Source organism: Electrophorus electricus, chromosome 3, assembly GCF_041902795.1.
Source record: "Electrophorus electricus isolate QZ-2024a chromosome 3, ASM4190279v1, whole genome shotgun sequence".
Lineage (NCBI taxonomy): Eukaryota > Metazoa > Chordata > Actinopteri > Gymnotiformes > Gymnotidae > Electrophorus > Electrophorus electricus.
The window spans coordinates 3,086,512-3,110,272 of record NC_137499.1 but is presented as its reverse complement, the minus strand read 5'-3'; the positions used below and the strand labels follow the sequence as shown (position 1 = coordinate 3,110,272).

The following is a 23,761-nucleotide window of genomic DNA, read 5'->3' as shown; positions in this document are numbered from 1 at the left end:
TTACAGTGAGACGTGCTTCAGCACTGTACCGCACAACAGGGAAAGAAAAGAAGGAGTGTAGCAATGGCATATTTCAGTAGTGGAACAGTGAGAGCTAAACTCAGTGAGGAGTGGCCAATGATATAGAGAGCAGCGCAACATATATACATAGTGGGTTATAGTCTATAAAACAAGTTTAACCCACCAGGGGACCAGTTATATGGATGTTCTTGTGAATTACTATGTAGTTCTTTGTGTTGTGCTTTAAATGACTAATTATTACAATAAGCTTTTGAAAAACATTGATTAATCAGAAGATTCTGAATATTACAGTTGTTCATGATTTCATAAAATATTAACAGAAGTGAATTACTAAATGCAATGATCTGTAAATTATCTCATACTAAATATATATATATATATATATATATATATATATATATATATATATATATATATATATATATATATATATATTTTTTAATCTTCAAGTTATTTTTTTATTCTATTTATCACAGCATATGTCTGAAACCAGGGCTGTTTTAAAGTGGACGTAGAGAGGTTTTTCCATGTTTAATTGGAAAATAATATTTTCATAGTACTTAATAAAGAGTTGGTAAAACATGATATTAACTGTGGTGTCATATACAGTTCTATATTTGGTCCCCTTACATTAAATTTGCACTTGCAGCCTTTGGGTAGAATTATGTTTCAAATCAGGTTTTAAGATCAGATAATATTGTAAGAGTATTGAGCTTTCAACATTACTGACATTCATTTTAAAAATCTTTCATTTTAACTTGAAGTGTTTGTTTAATCATTCTTTTATCATCTTCCTTCACACTTCACATCATCATCGTCGTCGTCATCTTTTTATCTTCAGAGCATTTTTTATTATTGTTTACATGTCCAGCATGGATCGTTAAAGACACTCAACAGATGTGATCAACAAACAACACAAACGTATAAAATCTTCAGTTTCTACATCAGAAAACAATCAAAACACAAAAATAGGAATGTTATTAACAAATGAAAAATCTAAAAATAACTTTTAAAAAGTCCTACAATATTTACAATTTTAAAAACAACCAATTAAAATCAAACAAGATAACTATGAAATCAAAAGAAATGTAACCACAGAAATACCATACATTTAATCATCATTAATAAAGATGAGGTTTTTAAAAAGTAAGTGCAGCGCAACAGAAGTTGCGTGCGAAATTTTCATGACATTGGTTTAACAACTTTAGTGATCTTTTATTTCTTTACCTGACTTGGTACTTATTTAATATGTAAATGAACTGTCTAATGTTAAAAAGCATGGTGTTTGGCTCGTGAGATTAGGCTAGTTGTCCTCTAAGACCGGGATTCACTCACCACGGCACAGACGGAAAATGCTCCCCAACATCCCCTGCACGGTTGGAGTTAACACTAGAAGGTGCCACATTTACCAGGTCAATATGAGATCCTTTGTTTGTCTTGTTTATTTACTACATTTCCTGGACAAAGAGACAAGTGGTTGATGACAGGAAAGACAGACTGGAGAGATTTACTTTGGGGGAGGACAGGAGGTACCTCTGGTTTCAGGCATAAATCACGAAACATCAAGTGAGAAAGAATGAAACTAATGCATCTTTACATGAAAACAATCCCCACATCCAACGTCTTGTTTGACTGATCCTCACACAATGGCACTGCTGCTAAAAAGTAGAAGCTGCTACTCTAGAGGATATTTCATTATAACCCTGAATGGCACACATAATGCCTTTAAGATGGGTATGCTAGAGGCTGAGTGACTGTGGAAGGATGATTCCTGGTTCTGGCCAAAAGCCGCTTCTCCCAGTTGGTCTTAAGAAGTACGCAGGACAATAATGCTCAGAGTGAGAGGAGCCACTGTTATTCGAGTCAGTCCAGAACAGAGTTGGGAGACAGAAACTTGGACAGAAAATAAGCTGGAAAAAAATGCTGGACTATTAAGTCCTTTGCTACATGTCACTATGCACAAAAATGTGTGCAGCTGTGTTTATTTATCAGCCACTCACTAGCCCCATCTTCCCTTTCCACAGTTTTTAGCTGTATCAGAAAAAATATTACACTAGTGAATGACAAGCTACTCTACACAGTCTTACAGCTAGTCCCATCCTCAGGGAAGGATCTATGATTTGCAAAAAGCGAGTCGTTCCTTTGTGGACTATTCACCAGAATAGAGCCTGTGCTAAGCACACTCACTTTGAATGGCCTTGGCAGAGCATTCGGTTTCGATTGGATAAGCAAACACAAAGAGGGCATCAATCAACCCGGACACCAAAACAACCGCACAGTCTCTAAAAGCAAGGCCATAAAGGTGCGGGCTGACGGAGGTCAAAGTCTGCTCACGCGGGCACTCACGGGACTTGCCTGGGGTGAGCTTCGCCGGTTGAGTGAACGAGCCTCTCCCTCCGGATACCCTTCAGGCCTGTTTGTATATTCTTCATTGATTTGCGCAGGGAGGGGAGGCAGAGGCGGAAGGGCTTTTATCTCTGATTAACTCTTCTCCTCGGTGACGGGGGCGTGGTGTGAGGAGGGAGGGGGTGGGGCATTGTCTGGCAGCCGTTCTTCCATCAGGGGCAGCATGCAGATCATGACTGTCCCCCATCTCCTCTAGTCTCCCAATAATATTTATGAAAGTGCCTCAGACTCAACTTCGCCTGGCAAGGCAATATTTATAATATCACTCTTTTTTCACTCTCTACTCTTTGCCCTTCTCTCTGTCTTTGCAATGGGCACAGCTCCTCTGCCGGGGAGGGTAAATAACTGGTTTGTTTCTCACTGCTTTCCTGGTCACGTCAAAGCACACACCACTGAATCTGTGCAGTGGTAGATGGTTATACCATAGACTAAGCAAAGCACCTCTGAGAGTGGTCTAAATACAGTGGCCCAGTCTCACCAAGTCAAGCAGCAGGTCTAGCATGTTCTGTGGAGTCCCGACGGGCACAGGTGAAACAAAAGGACATCTCGGAGCTCCCGAATGGAGCAGAGCGGATGCCAGCCACAGATCCTGTTTCTGCTCTCATTCAAAGAATGTGTGTCAAAAATAACTGGTGGCAGAGAGGCTAGCCTGGGCGCGTGTCGATGGGGCTCGCATACAGGGACGCCATTTCAGCGCCGCATGTCTCTAGGTTGGCTCTCTTCTCCTCTCATCATCTCCCCCATGACCAGATGAGCTACAGTCAGGGCCCTGTGTACCCCTCCCCCATACCCAAATCGGCCTCGTGTGCATAAAGTAACCCTGCCCAGCCTCAGAACTAACAGACATAAGCCTCTTCCAAACGGACTTAGCAGATAAGGTTTCTGCATCTGAACCCCCCCCCCCCCCCCCCCCCCACACACACACACACTTTGAACTTACACAGATGTCTTTCTGTCATTCTTTCGTATGCATCCCCCTCTTCCTTGTTCTTCCACCCCCTCGCTCCACCCCAACCCCCTCTCCACCTTTCGGTAGAAGAGCGAGCGAGCAATCTTTTTTGGCGCAGAGGGATTTGCGTTGGGGTGATGGGAGGTTAGTAATGTTTTCTCCCACCTGCTGTTTTTAAAATGAAAGGATTATCTAACAGCCAGTATCTTAAGTGGAAGTAGAAAGTGCCTCCATAATGGTTTTCTTTATATATAATTGAGCTTTGTGCACGAGTGGTATTTTTTTTAGTCTTTTTTTTTTGTGTATGCGCTGGCTTGTATTGTTTAAAGCAAGCCTATACTTGGCTAGTGGTTCCTACATCAACATTTGTTAAAACCCCTCCCTCTGCGTGCAGTACCTCAAACTTTCCCTCACGTCCCCTGCGGAGTGGTTTCACAGTACGCTTCCTTTGTCCGAAATCAAAAGCACCACGTGAACTACGCTCCTCTGATAATAAAAGATTATAGTCAACATGGTATCACAAGGCCGTACAGAGAAAGCAACACACTAGGCAGCACGGGGGAGATTAGAGAGCTCCTCGTGTAGGCAGAAAACCACAGGAAGACTTTTGGCTGGCAAGACCAAGACACCATTGTTACAACAATAGTGTGAGTGGTTGGACTAAGGCAATAAAATGCAAGTGATTTTGTTCTTCGTCACAGGCAAGCGCAAATAAAAGCAGAGATCTGAAATGGACAGTTGTGTTGAAAGGGGGAGGGGCCACAGCCCTCAGCATTCTACATCAGGTCTTTTCTGTTGACCTTTGAACTGTTCAGTAAGTGACAGGTAGGTCCCAATGAAAAGGACCGAAGAGAGTAATCTCAGAGATGGACAAAGGTTTAGTTCCTTATATCCCTTTTTTTTGTACTACACATGACTATCAGTATGTTTCATTTTTGCTTGATTCATCCTCGTTTGGAGTATGACGGCAGAGCAACGTGACAGTACATCACTCCCTGTTGCAGAATGCAGGCTAACTTCCTCGTTTAGAAGTAAAAAGAAATGTGCACACAATATGAACAGAAGAGGAAAGAAAACAATACCATGATGAAAGAAAGGAAAATAACAAAAACAATGTGCAAACTTCCTGATATAAATAGACTAGTCAACTCATTGGGAGAGCACCATGGGATAAAAGAATATAGGGAGTGTGTGTGTGTGTGTGTGTGTGTGTGTGTGTGTGTGTGTGTGTGTGTGTACATGCAAGTGAGTGTGTGCTGTGTGCATGTGTGTGTGTGTGTGTGTGTGTGTACATGCAAGTGAGTGTGTGCTGTGTGCATGTGTGTGTGTGTGTGTGTGTGTGTGTGTGTGTGTGTGTGTGTGTGTGCGTGCGCGCACGCGCATGTGCGTCCATAACAAAAAAATACACTAGGACATGGGCTGAGGGAAGAGAGATCAGAGGGGTCAGAGGTCAGAGTTAAACCCAGTCCTGCAAGGAGCGCTTGCAGTGCACCAGGTACTTGGGCGCTCCTTTCCTCTGCAGCGTGTTGATGATGGCATAGATCAGTCCCAGAATGCACAGCACCAGGACCAGTGGCACGGTCACCATGATGATGTTCATGGTGCGCTCCGTCTCATCTATCTTCAGGACCACGTCCACCTCGTTTGTCTCCTCTTCTGTGCCCTCCTTGTGGTCGACGTCATCTGTGTGCTCGCGGTCCTTGTCTTCCTCCTTGTCTGCGTCTCGCCCGGCGTCTGGGTCAAAGGGCGGCCTGTCGGGCCACTTGCGACCAGGGTCCACGTCCGTGTCCCTATCGGGATCCACGTCCACGCTGCAGCCCATGAAGTCCCGCAAGATGGACTTGGGGTAGCCAGGCTCGCTCTTCATGCGCTGGTTGTCAAATTTCCAGTACTTGGTGCCTTTGTAGAAGTATGTGTAAGCTGTGGGGGGGGGACACAGGATCTTGAACACAGCAATGTATGCAGAGGGGAACAGAAACCAAAACCCATGTAATACTTCCCCTCACTTCACAAGTGCAATTTGCACTACTAATGTGGTTGACGAAATGGACGTGTAAAGTAAAAAACAACCAGCAGAAACTCAATCATCCATCATTCAATTATGCCAAATCGTCAATGACAATGTCACCCATGGCCCTTCCTAATCGATGGTACTCAGACTAAGAGCGCAAACCTTCCTTGGGGTAAGCACTTCTGGAGAGACTAGCACAGGACAAAGGAAAGAAAAAAATCCCTTCTCTCAGTGATGTCATTCTTTCCCCTACTCTCAACTGAAATTCCCTGATCACGTTTCTCCCTCACCCACCCTCACCACCTCCTTGATTGACTGGCCCCTCCCCTCTCTCTTCAGTGGAATGAGGGTTTCGGGCTGCTCCTAGCTCCCCCACTCACCTCCGTCATCGCTGAGGAAGGCTCCCTTGGGAGAGATGGGCACTGATGTGCCCCACACGTTGATTGGCTTTGGGTAATCTGGATCCACCACTCGCGACTGTTCATTAAAGCGCCAGTATCTATTAAAGAGGAAAAAAAACGCACTTTTAACTGCTTACTAAGAATAAAGTGCATAGATTACAGAGAACACGACCAACGCATACTGTCCTCTTTAGCAATAGTATTATAACAATGCAAAGGCATTAAAAAGACTACATGGGATAACATATCAGTATAACAGGACAGGACAGGAAGGACAGTCTGCTTACCTGTCTCCCTTGAAAAAGTAGGTATACCCTGATGGCTCCCACCAGATAGCTGTCTCTATCCTGTCATAGGGGATGTCTCTGCCATAGTCGAAGAGGTATTGAGGATAGCCTTGCTCTAGATTGGCTTCCCGGAAAAGCCAGTACTGGCTTCCTGCAGAGAGTAGGAGAGCGAGATGGGGAAGCATGACGAGAGCAAATAGAGGAAGAGTTCCGAGCCCAGACGAAAACAATGCTGAGGTAAGAGAGGAAAGAAAGAGAAGAGGGCGGGAGAAAGAGGAAGGGCCGAAATACTCCACGCTTCACGCGCTCTTATAGCGCACGTACAGGGACTTTCTTTCCCTCTGGCTAAGACAGTCACAGAAACACGCAAGCAAACCTCCTTTCCTGTATAATCGACTTGTCTTGCCGCTCATAAGCAATACATAAATAACCACAATGGATGACAACATAGTTAAAAAAACGCATTAACATTTTGGGTTTGGTTAAAATCCCACGCTCTCATGATAATCCGCTGAAAGAATACTGTGTGACATCATAACATATCCCTAGACCAAGCAGTAGGTTTTTTATTACTATTATGATTTTACAGCATGGCAGACACAGTGGCACTGTCCGCAGGGTCCTGGTTTGATTCCGCTGGTCTACATTCTCATCGTGGAAAAGTGTAATCTCGGTAGCCAGCATCAGGGTGGGGTAGGATCAGGGTGGGGCAGTGGTAAGGGACCCATGGGCTCATTTAGCGGCATCGCCTCAAATATAACAGATGTTGCCGTCCAAGAGTGTTGGCCCTCCGATTTTTTTCAGATGGCGAGCATCCAGCTTCGAGAAGACCTTGCCAATGACATCATTTGCCCTACAGATGTTTTCCAAATTTCTCACAAGAAAAAAGGTTGACGTTTTTTTTCTCTCACGGACTTTACGTATTTATCCAAACTACACATCCTACACATCCAACTCAGCAACAATGGCAAAAAGTGGGAAATACCCTGTATCAGAAACAGAGAAGACCATGTGGGACATATTTATTAAAATATAAAGAGGAGGATCATGTGGAAATCATGTGGGAAGCTCAAGTGCTAACTAAGCTCATTTTGACTTCCGCCAAATCAAGTAGCAGAAAGACAAAATAAAACAAACACAAAAAAACAATGCAAGTGCAAGTCAAACCTTTTACTCTTTATGGCCCTTTGCTTTGTTACCCAGGAAACTGTTATGGAGACCCAGAGGTAAGGAGCAATAGCTACAGCTGCCTCGTAAGGATTTTAGTGGCAGCCTATAAGTTCTGCTCTGAGTCTGCTATAAAACCTTGACATGTCCAACTAGGGGCTCTGCAATTTAAGAACTCGTGTCCTCTCACTAAATGTACCTGTAAAATTCATCATCTTAAAACCTAATAGTTACCTAAGGGAAATTACGGACCCTTCCTTTAGTGAATGACACTGACCAAAATCAATGGCTCCTACACTTAAGTCAGGAATTAGTCATACTCTGGGCATGGCAAATTGACAGACGTTGGAAGCAGTATATGTAATGGTTTCTATGAGGTTTTTCCAACATGTCTGAAATAATGTGTCTTTACAAGACTAAAATAAATCCCATTGCATAGAGTAGACATAGATGTGGAAAAGCACCTTTGAAAAATACAAATCTGCCATCGTGTCTCTCGTATGCTGCGTCGATGTCCCCTGGCAGGCCCCTCCAGAAGTGCCCAATAGGCATGGGGTAATTATCCAGCACCCGGTTCCTCCTCACCCTCCAGAACCAGCGACCCTGCAGAGGCAAAGTGAGTTACACTGTTAGAAAGAGAGGAGACCCCGTGAAGCTTCTACCTCACAATGCTCTGATTTATGATGGGTGTGTCTGGTCTGTAGCTGACAGGCGTTTTTTAGTCTCATGGTAGTTGTCTTATCTGTGTGTGTTGGAGTTAGAAGGTTGCTGGTCCTCCCCGAGACCAAAGCCAAAACCAGGCCATTTAGTAAATCATCTGTTTCAAGCTACTGCATTTGCTTTGCTGTGGGCATGCTGGTCACCGCTGGCGTGAATGCAAGATGGTTCTGTGTGTCGACAGATTGAAACCAAGCAAGCATAAGCAGACCAAACGGCAAACTGCTGTGTCTTTAAGCAGAGTGTGCAAACTGTGTGCAAACTGTGAGGATCTACTAGCGAAACAGCTCTCAGGTCACTCAAAGGTCACTCAAAACCTGACCCAAACATAATTTAACACCAGTACTGCAAGCAAACTGAACCACTTCAGCAGTGTCTCCATCACTACTTCCTCCAAGCACAGTCAGTCTCATTCACATTCAAACCTGAAATCCAGGACAGTACAAGATCCCCTGCAGACTGCAGGGATCATAAGTATAGTATGGCAAACTACCCACATAACCCGAAGAATTATTTTGCAAACCTAGAAAGGGTCATTCAAATCAAGAACATATGGTCACTGCTCAGTGGTCCCTCAACTGAACTCAAAACAAAAACATACATCTAAACCAGTGAAGCAGTTAATAAAATAACACTTGCACAATACCTGCTATTAAAATCTGCTCATGGATCGTGCAGTCATGCAGATCGTGTGTCCAATTAGCTTTGGGTTTGGTTCACCACATTACATGTTTCAAATGCTTTTCCATTTGTGTTAGTACCATTATAAAATGTTGATCATTTGTGAAATGTGGAAAACAACTTAGCAAGTCAGCCACAGGAAATCATCCAAACTTTTATAGGAGGGCTTTCCCCCCTTTATTACACAATATGAAATGAGAAAGACAAGAGATGCAGAAACTCACTATGTGCATACTCGTCAGGCTCCAGCATAATAAATACTGTTTCTCTTGGCTAGAATGCATTATGCAATCTGTTAAGCCCCAAAAGACTCAATGCATTAATCTTGATCTGTTGTTGAAAACTTTTCAATTTAAAGAGAAAATGTTAGGACACTGTGCACAGACTGACTAAATGCCCCATAAATCACACATGCTCAGTCACCTCGAGTCAAATGCATCTCCACCAGACAGCTTTAGCCTCATGTAAGTTATTCAGATTTAATTCATTATGTGTGGTCTTCAAAATGCTTGTGCTACTTAAGAGAATACAGCAAAAGATCTCTTCACGCTGCATCACACACCTCTTTTCGGCTCTCCCAAAGCAAGACAGCAGGGAGGACAAAAAAGATGAAAAGGGAGGATTATATGACCTTGCTCATGTCATTTCCATAAAATGTCATGTCATGTCATTTCCATAAGAAGGCAAAAATGGAAACGAGGGCGATACGGTGTAGTGGTCAAATAATGACGTGACATGTCCTCAGGACATCTCGGTTCTTTAACAAACTACGGAACATCTCGGCTCTTCCAGGGTGCTGAGCACAAGGCCGCTGCCTGCCCCTGCATCTCCTGATGAACTCTGGAGCCCGAGGACAAGCCCATTCATGACCCAGCATGGAGTCCAGCAGCAGAGTTGGACAGACCACAGGCCTCGCTGAGGCTCACTGAGAGCAGGCCTAGAGCTACAGGCCTGAGGACTCAAGTGTAGCATCTGCAGTTCAGTGCTGCTTCTGGTCTTTTACTTGGCCAGCCGATCAGTGCCACAGTGCAACAGAACCGTCATTCACTCGGTGAATCATACAGAGGGTTCAGGCATCTTGCCCTCCATGACACCTTGCCTTCCATCCTGCTCCTCGCCTGCTCAGGCAGGTACTTTGTTGGATCTGTGCAACTGCATGACTGAATACATGGCTGACTCTTACACACATGCAAACTGAAATGGATGAAGACAAATACATGTGAATGTGTGGAAACTCCCAAATCACCTTAAAAACAAACATCTCTCCCCTAAGCATGGTGACCGTGTCGAAGTTGCCCTCGCAGATGTTGGGGCCGTACTGATCTGGGCGGTCCGTGGTGCGGGGCCTGTCTGGACGGCGGGGAGGAGCTCCAGGGGCAATGGGGTGGCGTGGTGTCACAGTGGGGAGAGCCCGAGTTGGGGAACTGTCAGATGCCCCTAAGAGAAACAATACATGAAAATACAATTAACCTAACACAACAATACATGACTTTCAAGTGTCGATATAGGAGTGTAGTGACCATGGACAGGAGAGGATAGGAGTATCAGGGAGCTTCTTTTAGTGCCTCTGGCATGCTATGGGCAGCAGGCCTAGAGCTCTTTGGCATTGTACCGGGCATGACGCCTGCTCATCTACATTGGAAACTCCACTCCTGCTGACCCAAAAATAACACTAATGTAAACCATCTTAACAGCCAATTAAACCAGTGCGCTCTCCAAAAGCAAGTCAACGGATGGCAAATTACACCAAATTACCACAAATAAATACAATCAAGTTTACATTCAGAACAAATACCACCTAGACAAATGTAAATTCAAGCACAACTAAAACTAAAAGCCATAAAAACATAACACTGGGTATATAAAGAATGATACTGAATGGGAAGTCCAAATTACTAAAGCCTGGAAATTACTATAGTATGACCTGTGGTAACACAACATAACAAATGTTGCATTTTATCATAACAGCCATGGCCTCCTATTGTAACAGGTATAACCCATAGATCTGACATATTTACAGTATTACAGGTCCAGATTACCATAGATCTGACACATTTGCAGTATTACAGGTCCAGATTACCATAGATCTGACACATTTGCAGTATTACAGGTCCAGATTACCATAGATCTGACACATTTGCAGTATTACAGGTCCAGATTACCATAGATCTGACACATTTGCAGTATTACAGGTCCAGATTACCATAGATCTGCTGGATTCCTCTGCGATCATCCTCTGGAAGCTGGAAGTTGTCCGTGTCCATCCACTGGTAGAAGGGAGCCATGATGGCCATGGGGTTATTGGAGTGCTCAAGACCCAGGGCGTGGCCAAGCTCATGCACCGCCACCAGAAACAGATCATTGCCTATTATGGGGGGTGGGGAGGGAGGTGCAGACAGACACAGAAACAGACAGTCAGCATGATCAATTATAACAATAAACCAGATGAAATTAGCAGTCGACAGGTCGTTCAGCACAAGCTAATGGTTAGCAATGAGGAAAGAACTGATTTATTGAGGTGACACACCGGGTAGCTGTAATACACTCGCTCCATGTGGACACAAGATTTCATTGTGCTGCTTTCTCCATCTCAGAGGAGAAAACATTCTCAACATTCAGGTTCAGGACACATGACACATACTGAGGCAAATCCACCAGGTCATATACATTGCTACTATATTGTGAGGGTGTGCTATGGACACCAATGGGACAGAAAGGCACTAACCCCATACTGGAGTCTAACTCAGAAATACGGATGGGGACTATAAATAGGGGAGCTGTGTAAACAGACCAGAGAATTTGGGAGTGAGGGGTGGTGGGGGTGGAGGGAGGTGGAGGTTGAGCTGGGGCCAGGGTGGTCTCTTAGTTCCGGCTCAGTGCTGAAAGCAGGTAGGCTCTCAATCTGCTCTTTGTTTGAAACCTCAGTCATCTTTGCTGACCTTGGGTCAACAGGCACGGTGCTGGCGTGGACAAGAGGAGGAGTAATGGACAGGAACAGAGTATCCTGATTTCTTATTCAGTCATGTCAGCACATGTGTGCACTCTCTGTGGGGGGGTTCGATGCTGAACGTTTGGGACTTAAGAACACAGATGCCAAAAGGTCTGAACGATGCCTGGAAGAGTTTGTAGTGACGATGCACATTTTGAGTCATGACTACCGTTCCATTTACTAGCCGTCCAGTTGATTTGTGGTTGTAAAGAAAATGGCTCTTTGTGATTCCACAGCCAGGACGTCAGCAAAAAAAAAGATGACTGACTGCTTCCTGTGTTGAGACTATCTTCTGTTCATCAGTGTGGACAGCATTAACCATCTCCGCAGGCCTAATGAGGTCATCAGAGAGTAACGTTGCTTGTTCAGGGTTTTGCAGAGACACCGCAATATCGGAGCTAATGGCTCTCAACAGATAGGAGGACTGCTAAATGGTTGCTGTAATGGCTGCAGGCAGCTAAATCAATGACATCTTTCACAGGCCAAAGCTCCTATGGGCACAGACGTATGTACACTGCTTGCCAATGAAAGCTCGCCCTTGTCTGAGGGGCAGCGAATGACAGCGATGTGTGGCAACGGCAACATGGCGTTCAACAACCAGCCACAAAGGAGACACTGTCAGCACCTCAGACATCCAAAGCCAGAGGAAACTGACTTGGCATTAATCAAGGTTTCCTATACAGCACATCCTCTTTGAAGCTGTGTCAAAGTTTTATGACGAAGCAGTTGCCCATGAATGCTGCTTTATGTCATGTCAGCTCACATTTGTCCTGATAAGTTTGCTCTTGCTAATTTACAGGCCTGACAGGCCTTAGAGTCTCGAGCTAATAGTTCTGCTCTGTTCTGTACTTTCAACTTGCTGGGTTCTAAGAAGGAATGCAGTGACATCAGTTCAATGGTCCTCTCAGGGAATTGCATTCAAAGCTAAAAATGTTTCGAAATGTCTTTCTCCTGTCTGGCATCCTGAGGCTGCTCTTTATCTTATCCATGTAAAGACTCCAAATAAAAATGGAAGAAATGGGGAAAAAGGCATTATGACATAACCAATAAATGCACTGCCTGTTCATTGTGAATTGGTCCTGTCTTGTATTTATTGTATGATATTATTGCACTGTATTGTATTGTTTGCACTCTCGTAGTGTGTTATCTGTTGCACTTGTTTTGTATTGCACCATGGTCCTGGAGGAACATTGTTTCGTTTGAACCATAACAATCATTTCATACCAGAAACTCGGTCTAAAGCAAATAACACGACAATGAAACTAGGATCCTCAGATTGCTCAAAACAAATATTTTGATAGGACTCATGTTTATATACATTACAATGAAATCTGCATGCATGATTGTGTTTGAAAATGTTTCATGGAAGCATTTAAAACAAGCCCTGAACAAGCACTGATTTAACAGGTGTATTCAACAGCTCTCCTTCCAATGGATTCTACCTCAGTGGTAGATCTGGCAGCATTTCAAATAAGACAATGTGTTCCCCAAATGAACCAAATAAACCTCAAAGATTTCTCTTCAATCATGGTGCTAAAGTCTCGTACCACATTTACCTCCACATCCTTCCCCTGTAAGCACAATTCAGTAAACCTTTTATGAACCGTAAGCTTCCAGCTTCTTCACACTGTTGCCACCTGGCATGTGTTTAATATCCCAGCAATGCCAGCCAGCACCAGACTATCGAAATGTGTAGTCGCCTGAGCTCTCAGAACAGCCCAGAAAGACTGGCTAATGAGTGCACTCCAAGTTATTAGGCAGCAAGAGGAATGAGTGAGAAGTTTTGGCTCATAAAATACAACTTTTCTCTCAGGCTGTGGGACTTAACAGCGGGAGGAGCTGTGAAGTCATCCACCTTTTTTGTGATTTTATAGATATGATCATAGTAAAGGGAAAAACTAAATCAGCATGGAGAGGAAATAAATAAAGGGAGGAAAAGGCATTTAAGCACTTAAATGTGTTTGCATGATGACGTGTCAGAGTATTTTGAAGCTGTAAAACAGGCATAATATCTTTATATTGTGTACTGCATCATAGTAATGGCGGTGAAGGTGGAAAACTTTGACATGCCACACGCTTGTTGTAGATACACGTATCACCAAAATCTCAAACGTTTTGACTCACCTTGCAAATTCTGGTTGCCAATTGTCCATGGCTCATCAGAGTCAAAGTGTGTGTCTCCGCCCATTCCCGGACCCGGGAAGTAAGCATGTGCCAAGAAGCCACCTTCTCCATCAAATGGCGAGCTGTCGCCGTGAAAGCCAGAGGCGAAGAAGATCATGATGTCAGGTTCCTTACGGCGGCCGTATTTGACCTCCAGGTAAGGAATTTCATCAAAGGTCAGCGGTGTTACCTTCTCCCAGACTTTAAAGGCCTTACGGATGGCCTCATATGAATTGTACTCCCCAATCTTAGGAGTAAAGTTCTGTATACTGTGAAAAACAAGAGACAATGTGAAAATCGTTATCTCAAGTTAACATAGGCTTGAGACTTGTGTCTCAAGTTTGGTTGATTGTTCATGTCTACCTGAAAGTCAAGTGAGTTTTGTCCCACTTGTGGCCAGTGAGAGCATAGCGTTTCCTGCGAACATTTGTCTTGATTTGACCACCAAATTTATCAGGAACCCCACAGCGTGGTCTTTTCATGGCTCTGAAACAGGAAGTACAGGAGAACAGTGAACATTTACAGGGAGCCTAATAAGCTTGTAGATAATGAAGCATCGTAACGCCCACCCCCATTTTCTGTGTTCAAGTTTAGATGTCCTAAAAGGTAAATGGAATGCTGATATATTAAGGGCTATAAATATCAAGAAATATGCAAAGAGGTGCTTCAATTCAGCTATGATAATTTCTCCTTGATAGAGTTAATCGTTTAATAGTAAAGCTATATTAAAGCGGCTGTGTTACGCAGCATGGCTGGAATGAAAACTTTAGTTTGTGAATGTTGCTGAAACACTACAGCACAGTAATTACTGTAACATATTCAGCAAATGCCCTACTTTATAGTTGATGGATCCATCTGTCCTGTGACCTGCAGACCATAGAATCTCTGCATTTCACTGATGGCGTTGGACAGGATTTGAGCCGAGCGCATGGTGGACATCTGCCCACTGGCCTGAGGGAGGTAGCCATACATCCGGAGCCAGGACTAAGCAACATAGAGAGAGAAAGACAGAAATGTAACACCACAAAGATTATCTAGATTGAGTGTCACAGCCATTTATAGCTTGGACAGCAGTATTGGAAAGTAGGAGAAAGGACACCATCAAAACGCGTAGCACCTGTTATTCTGAGATACTTAATACAACCCCAGTTTGGATGACAAAGTATTGGCAGATGTGGCTACATATTGAGTACAGGCACCACCAGCTGGGATGGTCAAGTTACAGGCCCAGCCTGGTGGGTTTCCATATAATGCTCTACCAAACATTTCTGTTGAATCTAGACATGTGTTTATATCAAAGAATAATCTTCTATGATTCCATGTAGAAATCAAGTAAGGTTTTTTTAACCTCAGTTTTGGGAGTAAAGCGCATAGCATTTTCTCTGCATACATTTGTCTTGATTTAATCCCTAAAAGGTCCTTATTGGTCCTTACTGGAAAGAACAATGGCAGGGACCCTATCATAGACACAGACACTATTACAACACAATGACAGTCTGATGTAACCAGCTGGCTGTGTAGCACAGAGTGGTTTCCAATGCCCAGAGTGTCTTGTGATGAGGGTGGGATTTAGGCATAATTTGGCTCTGTAGTGCAACGTAGGTGGCTATGCCCACTCCTTAGCATCTTTAATTGGACAATTAGGCAGAAATTACATAATTAAGCTCCCACATGGTTATGCTTGCCCTGTGGTTACAGTAAATCAGGCCTTCCGGTCCAGCCCCCACACAGTGTCTGGGCACATCAGACAGGCCAGCAAGGACCAACAACTGCACCAACAGCACCAACAGCACCAACTGCACCCACAGACTACACAGAGTGTTTACTCTACCCATCTCTGGCTTTCATTACCTACAGCTAGGCAGCTAAGTTCACAGCATTCTATAGGCACCTCAAAATAAATCAGAACATGGACAAAACAGTAAATGCCTAACCACAGAATACTATTTTTATGCTAAAAGAAAAATTACCTAAAACGTGCAGCATATATTTTCCCATTGTTGGAGTCACCATGGTTCTCTACTAAAATACATTTTAAAATTGCTCTCCTGGGCATGAACCTTTTGTCATTTCCATTTGTAGGATATGGCAGATGCTCAGTGGAGCTCAATATTTATTTATTTAATTTTTTACAACTATTTTTCATTTGTTAAATTACTCACAGGCTATGCCGCATCTAGGACAAGTCCTATCTGCACAGTGGTCTCACTAGGAACACTGATGTATTTTGTATTGGTCACTTAATTGTGGCATCAGAACAAAGTATTTTCTATTGAGCTCAACCAGGGCAGCAACAAAGGTGCATTGCTTCAAACCGTGTTTGTGATTTTACAGGGCTGCACCCCACCTCTGCCTGAGCTGGCCTTAATTATCAGAGGGTTAATGGAGATGTCCCACTGGACTCATGAGGTTTCGGGGTCGTTGCCTCTATAATGCCCCCTCTTTTCCTGCACTGGGACCAGGGCTGCTGCACTGTTGTCTAGCCTGCCACACACACCCCCTTCACCCTAACTGCATAAGAGGCAGGCCTTTGTGCCCCCCTCTGTGTGCTGTGGAAGCAGCTGAATAGATGGCCCTGTTTCTGGGCACAGCCAGGGGGGAAACCCCCCCCCCCAGCACAGAGCCCCCCGGAATCCATGCTCCCACTGGCCAGCAAGCAACACACAGCTGGACATTGGAAAGGAACTGCCTCTGTCTGCTTAGCTGTCTCTCCTCGCTTTCTACCCATGTGCCTTACTCTGGACTCTTCTTCCCCTGACTCTAAACTGTATCCATGGTGTTTTATTTTGTTTACCCAATGAGAAACTGTCCAAGCCCAGTACCAATTCCAAGTATCGCTGCTTTATTTCTCAAATCTCTCCTAAATGTATGTTCCCTCTTCCTTCCACAAGATCTCTACAAAACAGTGCCTGGAGCTCTCCTCAAGTGTGCCCACTTGTAGTTCACGTAGTATTGCAATGGAAGCAGGGGAGGCACAGAGTGGCAGTGTCACATGGGACGCACAGATAAGACCCGTGTCCCTGGCCCACAAGGCCCTGGGGCCTTTCAGCAGGGCAGGAGTTGGGGGAGGTCCAGTTTTATACCAGCTCTTTAAAAGTATTCTCTTGGTTTCAATCAGCACACATATCCTCCCGAGGATATCTCTCCAGCACCTAGGATCATTTCTGGTAGGTATTTATTGAAGGGCTTTGGAAAACAAAGGTGTCACGCCAGGTCTGCAAAGGAGACATATGAAGGTCTCCTTTCAAAAACAGAAAGCGTGTGTGCATTTTGCCATTACAGCACCCTCTGCCATGCATACAAAGCAAGGCACTGGGTGCAGAGGAGGCCAGCAACTAAGCCATGCCAGCCACTCCTTCACAAGGACCTTGAGAGTCACAACCATCACTGGGTTCTCCTAGAGCCAGCGATTCACAGGGTACTCTGATTCTGTGTGTGTGTGTGTGTGTGTGTGTGTGTGTGTGACTATGTGTGTGTCCAGCACAATGTCAGCCAAGACTCTAACGACGGGGGAGTGCTTTTATTCCTGGGGCTTGGGTGCATGCCATCTTTCTGGTCATTAAGCGAGAGGGGGAGGGAGTGGGAGCAATCAGGATCAAGTGAAAAAGCAAGTGGAAGATGGGAAACCAAAGAAAGAGAGGGGGGTTAGAGGAAGAAAGAGATTTAAAAACCACACTTCGTTTTGACATCGCAATCAGTGTGGGGCCTTGGCAGCAGATACAGTTGTGGGTTGCTGCTCTGCCTGCTCTGAGCTCTGCTAAATCTCATCTCCAGTGGACCGGGCCAGAAAGAGGCCCGTCCGCTCCACTGCACTGTACTAAGATCCTCTAATCGCCTTGTGCCACTATTTGGAAATAAAGGCAGCTTACTCAATTGAAAAAGGAACTCAACTGATTGCCCTACTTGGTCAAAGGAGCAAGTAGGGCAATCAGCAGACAAGTGAATTTTTCCAGCAGTGAAAAGTCAATGACACCTGCCGAAGGGCTGTATTCATGTGGACAAGTGGGAATGGCAGCTCAGGGGTTAAAGGCAAGACAGAGACTTGCCTTCAGGAAATAATACAGTCAGCTCGCTGTGTACTACAGATCTCATAAACCACTCCCCACCTACACCAGTCTCTACTGCTCCTCTCTGTCGGCCCCTCTGGATGCAGTCAGCTGAAGACAAAACGTGTCATTGTTGCTCCTCAGCTGCCTGGGAGCCCTACAGCTCTGACTATCTTTCTCTCTCTCTCTCTCTCTCTCTCTCTCTCTCTCTCTCTCTGCCTCTCCGTCTCTATAACCCCATCCCATTGTGTTTCTGTTTGTGGCCCATTTGGAAAACAGCTGCTGCATTCACTAATCACAAGCAGCACAAATGTCCAGGCTGACAGCTTTCTTGTTTCTCCTTCTCCCTGTCATACGCCCTCTCTTATCTCACACTGTAATAAGCCATGAAAAAAATCCTCAGACTCGAACTTTGAGAGCCAATACCTCTCAGTGGACAAATGGCAGAGAAAAGGAAATAGAGAATTTGCATAAACTTTCCTGTGTTTTTTATTGGCAGCCAGTAAGGAGTAGGAGAATTAAGAGAAGGCTCTGCATTTGTGAATAAAAAATTTAAAAAACCTTAACTAAAAGCAACGTCATTTTGCAATTTGTCTGTCCCACTGTTTTGTGTGAACCTGTCAAGGTAGAATAAAGAGCTCGACCTGTCGGGCATGTCAGCACAGCCTTTACGGCTCCTGTCAGGCTTTGTCAGGACAAGTCAGACTCCACAGCCATGTGTGTTTGCTAAGCAGATCCAAATGGCCATTAATGGAGTAAACAGTAAGCAGGCCCTACTTTAAGAATTCCAGCTGCAAGAATAATCCTCCACGGCCTGATACACAAAGTTCAGGCCAGGTTAGTCTTCCCGGCGTCGTTCACTAAACATGCTTGCATACCAGCAATCAGCACTGTGGCATGCCTGGACCCATCAACTTCAGCATCCCCTACTGACTTCTCTTGATCAGTTTCAGGTATTTATAGCATGTTGACAGAAGTGTCAAACTACGGCCACGCGCACTGAAAATAGATGTCATACAAAACTGTGCAATTACTGCCATCTAAAAGAACACCAGAGATGGTACCTAAGTGTAAGTCTAGTATGACTCAAGCATCACTTAGGACTAGTAGTAGGCAGACTGGAGGCTGCAGTGTGGATAACAAAGGTGAGTTTTGCCGAAGTCTTCAGAGGGATGTACCCACACAACTGGAAAAAAGCCCCCACACTGGTATATCCCTTTTACTGTTTCATTTCCTCCAAAACAGCCCAAAGAGGAAAACTGAAAATTCAAGGGAAAATTACGCATCAAGGTTTTGACTGGCCCAGTCAAAGTGCTATTTATGCCATCCTTCATTATTCTCAGTTTCGGGAAGTGATGGATCCCCAGCTCAGTAGAAGTAGAGGAACTGAGATACCATTCCTGGTACTTGGCTAAAAGACACATTCGCTCATACTATTAAGTGATAGACAAAAATCTACCCATAAAAAAAAACATGAACATGTTCTTGTAGCCTCTGACCAGATCCCCAGGGACATGCGCTCTGCTACGTGCCAGGCCACTAATGACAGGGAACGAACCACAGCAGTGATCTTATGTACAGCGTGGTATACCATGAACAAACCCACACTTCACACTCCCACAACAGAAGATGTAAAAGACTTTCAAACTGTTCTAAAATGGAAAAGTTCCCAAAACCATAAGGACTTTGAATTCTTCACTTAGCTGCAAGAAAGGCATATGAAATCAATATTTATTCACAATATTTCATAGTGTAAACATTACTGGAGGTCACCGTGTAATGATGTAACCCCCTACTACTTGTATCTCCATATGTGGCATTTGCATGGCAACACTTAGTGGACACAGAATATGCAAAGCTTGTCAGAGGGTGTCAAAGTGATGACTGTAGGTACGACTTTCCCTTTGACTGTAGAGCAGTGAAAATGTAAATGACACACATGAATCTGAACTAGAATGTCAAGCAGCACACGTGGCCTTTAAACCCTAAGCTCTGTGTTGAAAAGCACTGTGGGTAACAGCATGGGCCTGACTTGGTGCAGCTGACGACAAAGTCCATTTACTCTGTTTGTCTTTCACTCTCTCTTGTGCTCTCTCTCTCTCACGCGCACACACACACACACACACACAAATGACTCAAGGTCACTCACTGTTTTCTTTTAATCTGCTGTGCAAGCAATGGCATTTCTTGTCAAAAACTGTCTACTATCTACTTTTTTTATAAAGAGTGCATAAAGGTATGGAGAACCGTCAAGCTCACAGTGAGAAATGTCTGAGGGTTCTAAATAAGCACATAGACTTGGGCAGTTGTGTGGTTTTGTACACACACGTGTTTGAGCAAAAAATAAATAAATTTATTTCATAAATTACTGACATCATTTGTTCCAAATTCCAAATAATAAATGCTCTGAATGACAAGTGTCATTTAGAGCATTTATTATTTATTTACAGAAAATAGCAACTGATCAAAATAACAAAAAAGATTTTGTTGGTTTTAGAGCTCAAATAATGTAAAGAAAACAATTTCACACTAATGCTTTCATTTATGAAGAGTTCATAAATCAATTTTTGGTGGCAAAACCGTGATTTTCAATCACAGCTTTCATGCATCTTGGCATGCTCTCCACTGGTCTTTCATTGCTTGTTAAATAAGATTTGGTTCAGGTGATCACCTCATCAGTGCCTCATTAAGTACAGTGAGGTGAGCCCGTGTCGGAATTCTGCAGACACTGGAATGGAATAGCTGCCATACATGTAGAGATGAAATTCTGAAGTGGTCACATAATTTCTTCCAGAGATGTCTGTGTGTATGCTCAAACATAATTACAATAGTGTGTGCTGGTAGAAATTTGAAGAGAACAAATACCTCTGCACTGAAGGAATCACCATCTCCAAGAGTATATGGCCCATGAAGAAAAAGTACCAGAAGTGAGGGAATAAATGTCCATCTCCACAGCACCGTGAGCCAGTTATCCCATTGTAATGCCATGTTCACTGTGACAATGTATTAACACTCTGTAGGATGCAACAGACGCAGATGGTTGACCGTCACCTGAGGACCGCCGAATTGGTCCTTGTTAACTGCCTGAAGAGGCGGAACACACAATAAATCTAAAACACCAGATTAACAGCAGTCTGTGGTGTCTTCAAACGCAAAAAAAAAAAAAAAAAAAAAAAAAAGTTTCGCCACCCTCTTCTCGGAAGTGTCCTCTCCTCCAAGGCTCCCAGCTTTTTGAACGCAATCTGTCATTCAAAATGTTTAAACATCTGTGGACTATAGGTGCAGTCAGGTTGCGCGGAGTTGTACCAAAACTCAAAGAGATCCGGTACTTTGGCCGAAGTTTTCGAGCTGTTGGGGACCATAGCCCGCGGGTGTGTCCACGCTGTATTTATTACCTCCCCTTCAGAAATGCACATTAAGGACAACGAGCGGCAACCTTCTTTAGCCTATAGTAACCTCCAAATAAACCACGTAATGCAAACCATCAGTTTTAATGACGCATACAATTACTACACATCAGTAATAATTTATACCCGATTTCACCACTATTGACGTGCAACAATGAAGCAAGAGTTATCTTCATATGATCAAGTACTAATGACTAACATAAACGCATAAATTCTTAGATCTGCGTTCAGAATTATATATATATATATTGTAGTGTTTGCAGCTGTAATCAGTTCCGGTCACTTCAAAATCGACAGAACTGATCGACAGTAGTACCACTCGCATAGATCCCAAATGTTCGCCGGGGTTATGACGCTTATCTTGGATCGCAGACCCGCTTGTGAAGATCTAATGTGACGTTTTTTTTCTGCCCGTCAAAGCGCAGGTTTTCCTTCCAGTTTTCTTGGAGCGCTTCCACTTGCGTCTGCGGCGCGCCAGGGTCATCTGAAACTCTGCGAGAATGACAGCTCTCCCCCTGCGCCTTCGTGCTAGCCTGCCTTGCGCATGGAGTAGCGCTCTGCTCCGAGAGCCCCTATCAGAAAACTATGGAGAAGGGGCGGGGAACGGATGTCTGTAGGAAAATAATCCCATCATCTCCTCTCCGCGGAGACTTCGTTGATACACTCCCAGATGTCAATTCCTGGTCAGATTCACTGATTAGCAGTGGATACTAAAGGAACCTGTTTATAGTTTGCGAGCATCCGTACAAAAAAAAAAATGTAGCCAATAATCATTACCTATCTTTTAGCGTAGTTTAAAATGACAAAAGGGGGATGGATTTTGAGTTTGCACACTTTAAAGGAAGCTTTAAGAGTTGGTCGAGAATACCTCTCCTGCGCTTTGATGCCACTGATTTCGAAAAGGGGTTTAAAAGGGTCTGAGGGGAACATTCAGGCACCTGACAGGTGTTGATAGAGCTCTGTGTACACAGGAGATGAGATAATGGGAACCTTAACGGCACGAACATATGAAGTTTCCTCAATAATAAAATTGCCAAAACACCACACACACACACACACACACACACACACACACACACACACACACACACACACACACACACACACAAGAGGTAAGAAGTAACCCCAGGAACGTACTTGACAGTTCAGTGAACACTCGCAAACACACACGTCATTCTAGATCATCAAAGACTGACTATATGACAATCATATTTGTGTATGTTTTCAGTAATTAAAAAATGCGATCAGTTGTGTTCAGTCATTCCTTCACTAAAGCCTGACTGATGATTCCTTGTGCCATAATGTATAAAACTAAGAGGATCAAATTGCTCCGCTAAATGGGAGCATTAATTTCATATGAAACTCGATGTCTTAGCCTTGTAAGACTAAAACCTTTAGTGTTTCTACAAAACAACTAGTCGTTATACTGTAAGCTCATAAACAGCGTACACACCTGTGTAATGCGGAGGGTCAAATGGGCCCAGCTGTGTGGTAAAAAACCATCAGAGCTGTGTGCGAGTGAACTCGCGTTAGTGAGGGCTTGAACCCATTCCAAATGGCTTATACTTTGGGCTGGTGACAGATCGCCCCCTCCTGGTTGAAATGTAAACTGCATTGGTCCTCACTTAAAATGGTCGACAAAGTAATGTGAGATTATTCTTTAACACGAACACAAGCAAATGGACAAAGTCTTCAAATGTGTAGCGCATCTATAAGTGTGTGTATGGTGCTCTATGAGTGCTCTATAAATTGTTTTAAGACAAGTTAAGTGTGTATTATTTTGTATAGCACTTTTCATACACAGCGGCAATTCAAAGTGCTTCACGTAAAACGAATAAAGTTTATTACACCCCGAGATCTATCACCTCAGGTAGGTCTTTGCCAAAAAATAACGTTACAAATACAATTTATTAAAATAAAGTTGAACATAGCTGATTTAAATAGAAAATGAACTAAAGTTAATAAAAAAAAATAAAATACAATGAAAGATTAGAGATAAAAGATTAATTAAAATAAACATAATTAAAAACACTTGCTTTGCAATGGTGATCAGAGCTCCGATACCTAACGTCCCGTCACCAGATCATGTTGCTACTGGCTAACAGTTGTGTTGGTGCTAGATCATTTGCTTTTAGATAATAATAATAATAATTATTATTATTATTATTGTTGTTGTTGTTGTTGTTGTTGTTGTTGTTGTTGTTGTTAATAATAATAATGTTGTTGTTGTTAGTACATAAGCTTATGTCTTTGCAGGCGAAAATGGGTAGTGGTAGGTAAGTGGTTAAGGTACTTAAGTTGTAATTGGAGGTACTTGACTTGTAATTGGAAGGTTGCTGGTACAAAACCCACCACTGTTGGGCCCTTTAAGAAGGCTCTTAATGCTCAAGTTGTACTCTGTCATAATTGTAAGTTGCTTTGGGGATGAAAAATAGCTGTTCAATTATATTAGGTGTTTAGGAATTTTCAATTTTTGACAGTCAGGTGCAATGATCCATGTATGTAAACATAATTGT

The 23,761-nt window shown here is 43.5% G+C and overlaps 1 protein-coding gene across 1 annotated transcript; it reads right to left on the bottom strand.

The window, feature by feature from the left end:
• Positions 1-847: 847 nt before the first annotated feature.
• Positions 848-21,804, bottom strand: mmp15b (matrix metallopeptidase 15b). The gene is made up of 10 exons (XM_035532136.2): positions 20,704-21,804; positions 14,628-14,776; positions 14,156-14,278; positions 13,754-14,061; positions 10,844-11,005; positions 9,887-10,077; positions 7,707-7,845; positions 6,076-6,226; positions 5,768-5,886; positions 848-5,296 (listed from the first exon to the last, which is right to left on the bottom strand). Exons 1-10 carry the CDS (start codon positions 20,824-20,826, stop codon positions 4,833-4,835), a joined length of 1,929 nt encoding a protein of 642 aa, XP_035388029.1. The 5' UTR covers positions 20,827-21,804; the 3' UTR covers positions 848-4,832.
• Positions 21,805-23,761: the final 1,957 nt, after the last annotated feature.

Bases quoted from the DNA above. Each gene is read 5' to 3' on its own strand.
- mmp15b (XM_035532136.2), bottom strand. From the start codon at position 20,826: ATGGCATTACAATGGGATAACTGGCTCACGGTGCTGTGGAGATGGACA. The intron at 14,777-20,703 runs GTATTTGTTCTC...TATGTTGCTTAG, and splicing joins GTGATTCCTTCAGTGCAGAG to TCCTGGCTCCGGATGTATGG. The intron at 5,297-5,767 runs GTGAGTGGGGGA...CCCCCCCCACAG, and splicing joins CTTCCTCAGCGATGACGGAG to CTTACACATACTTCTACAAA.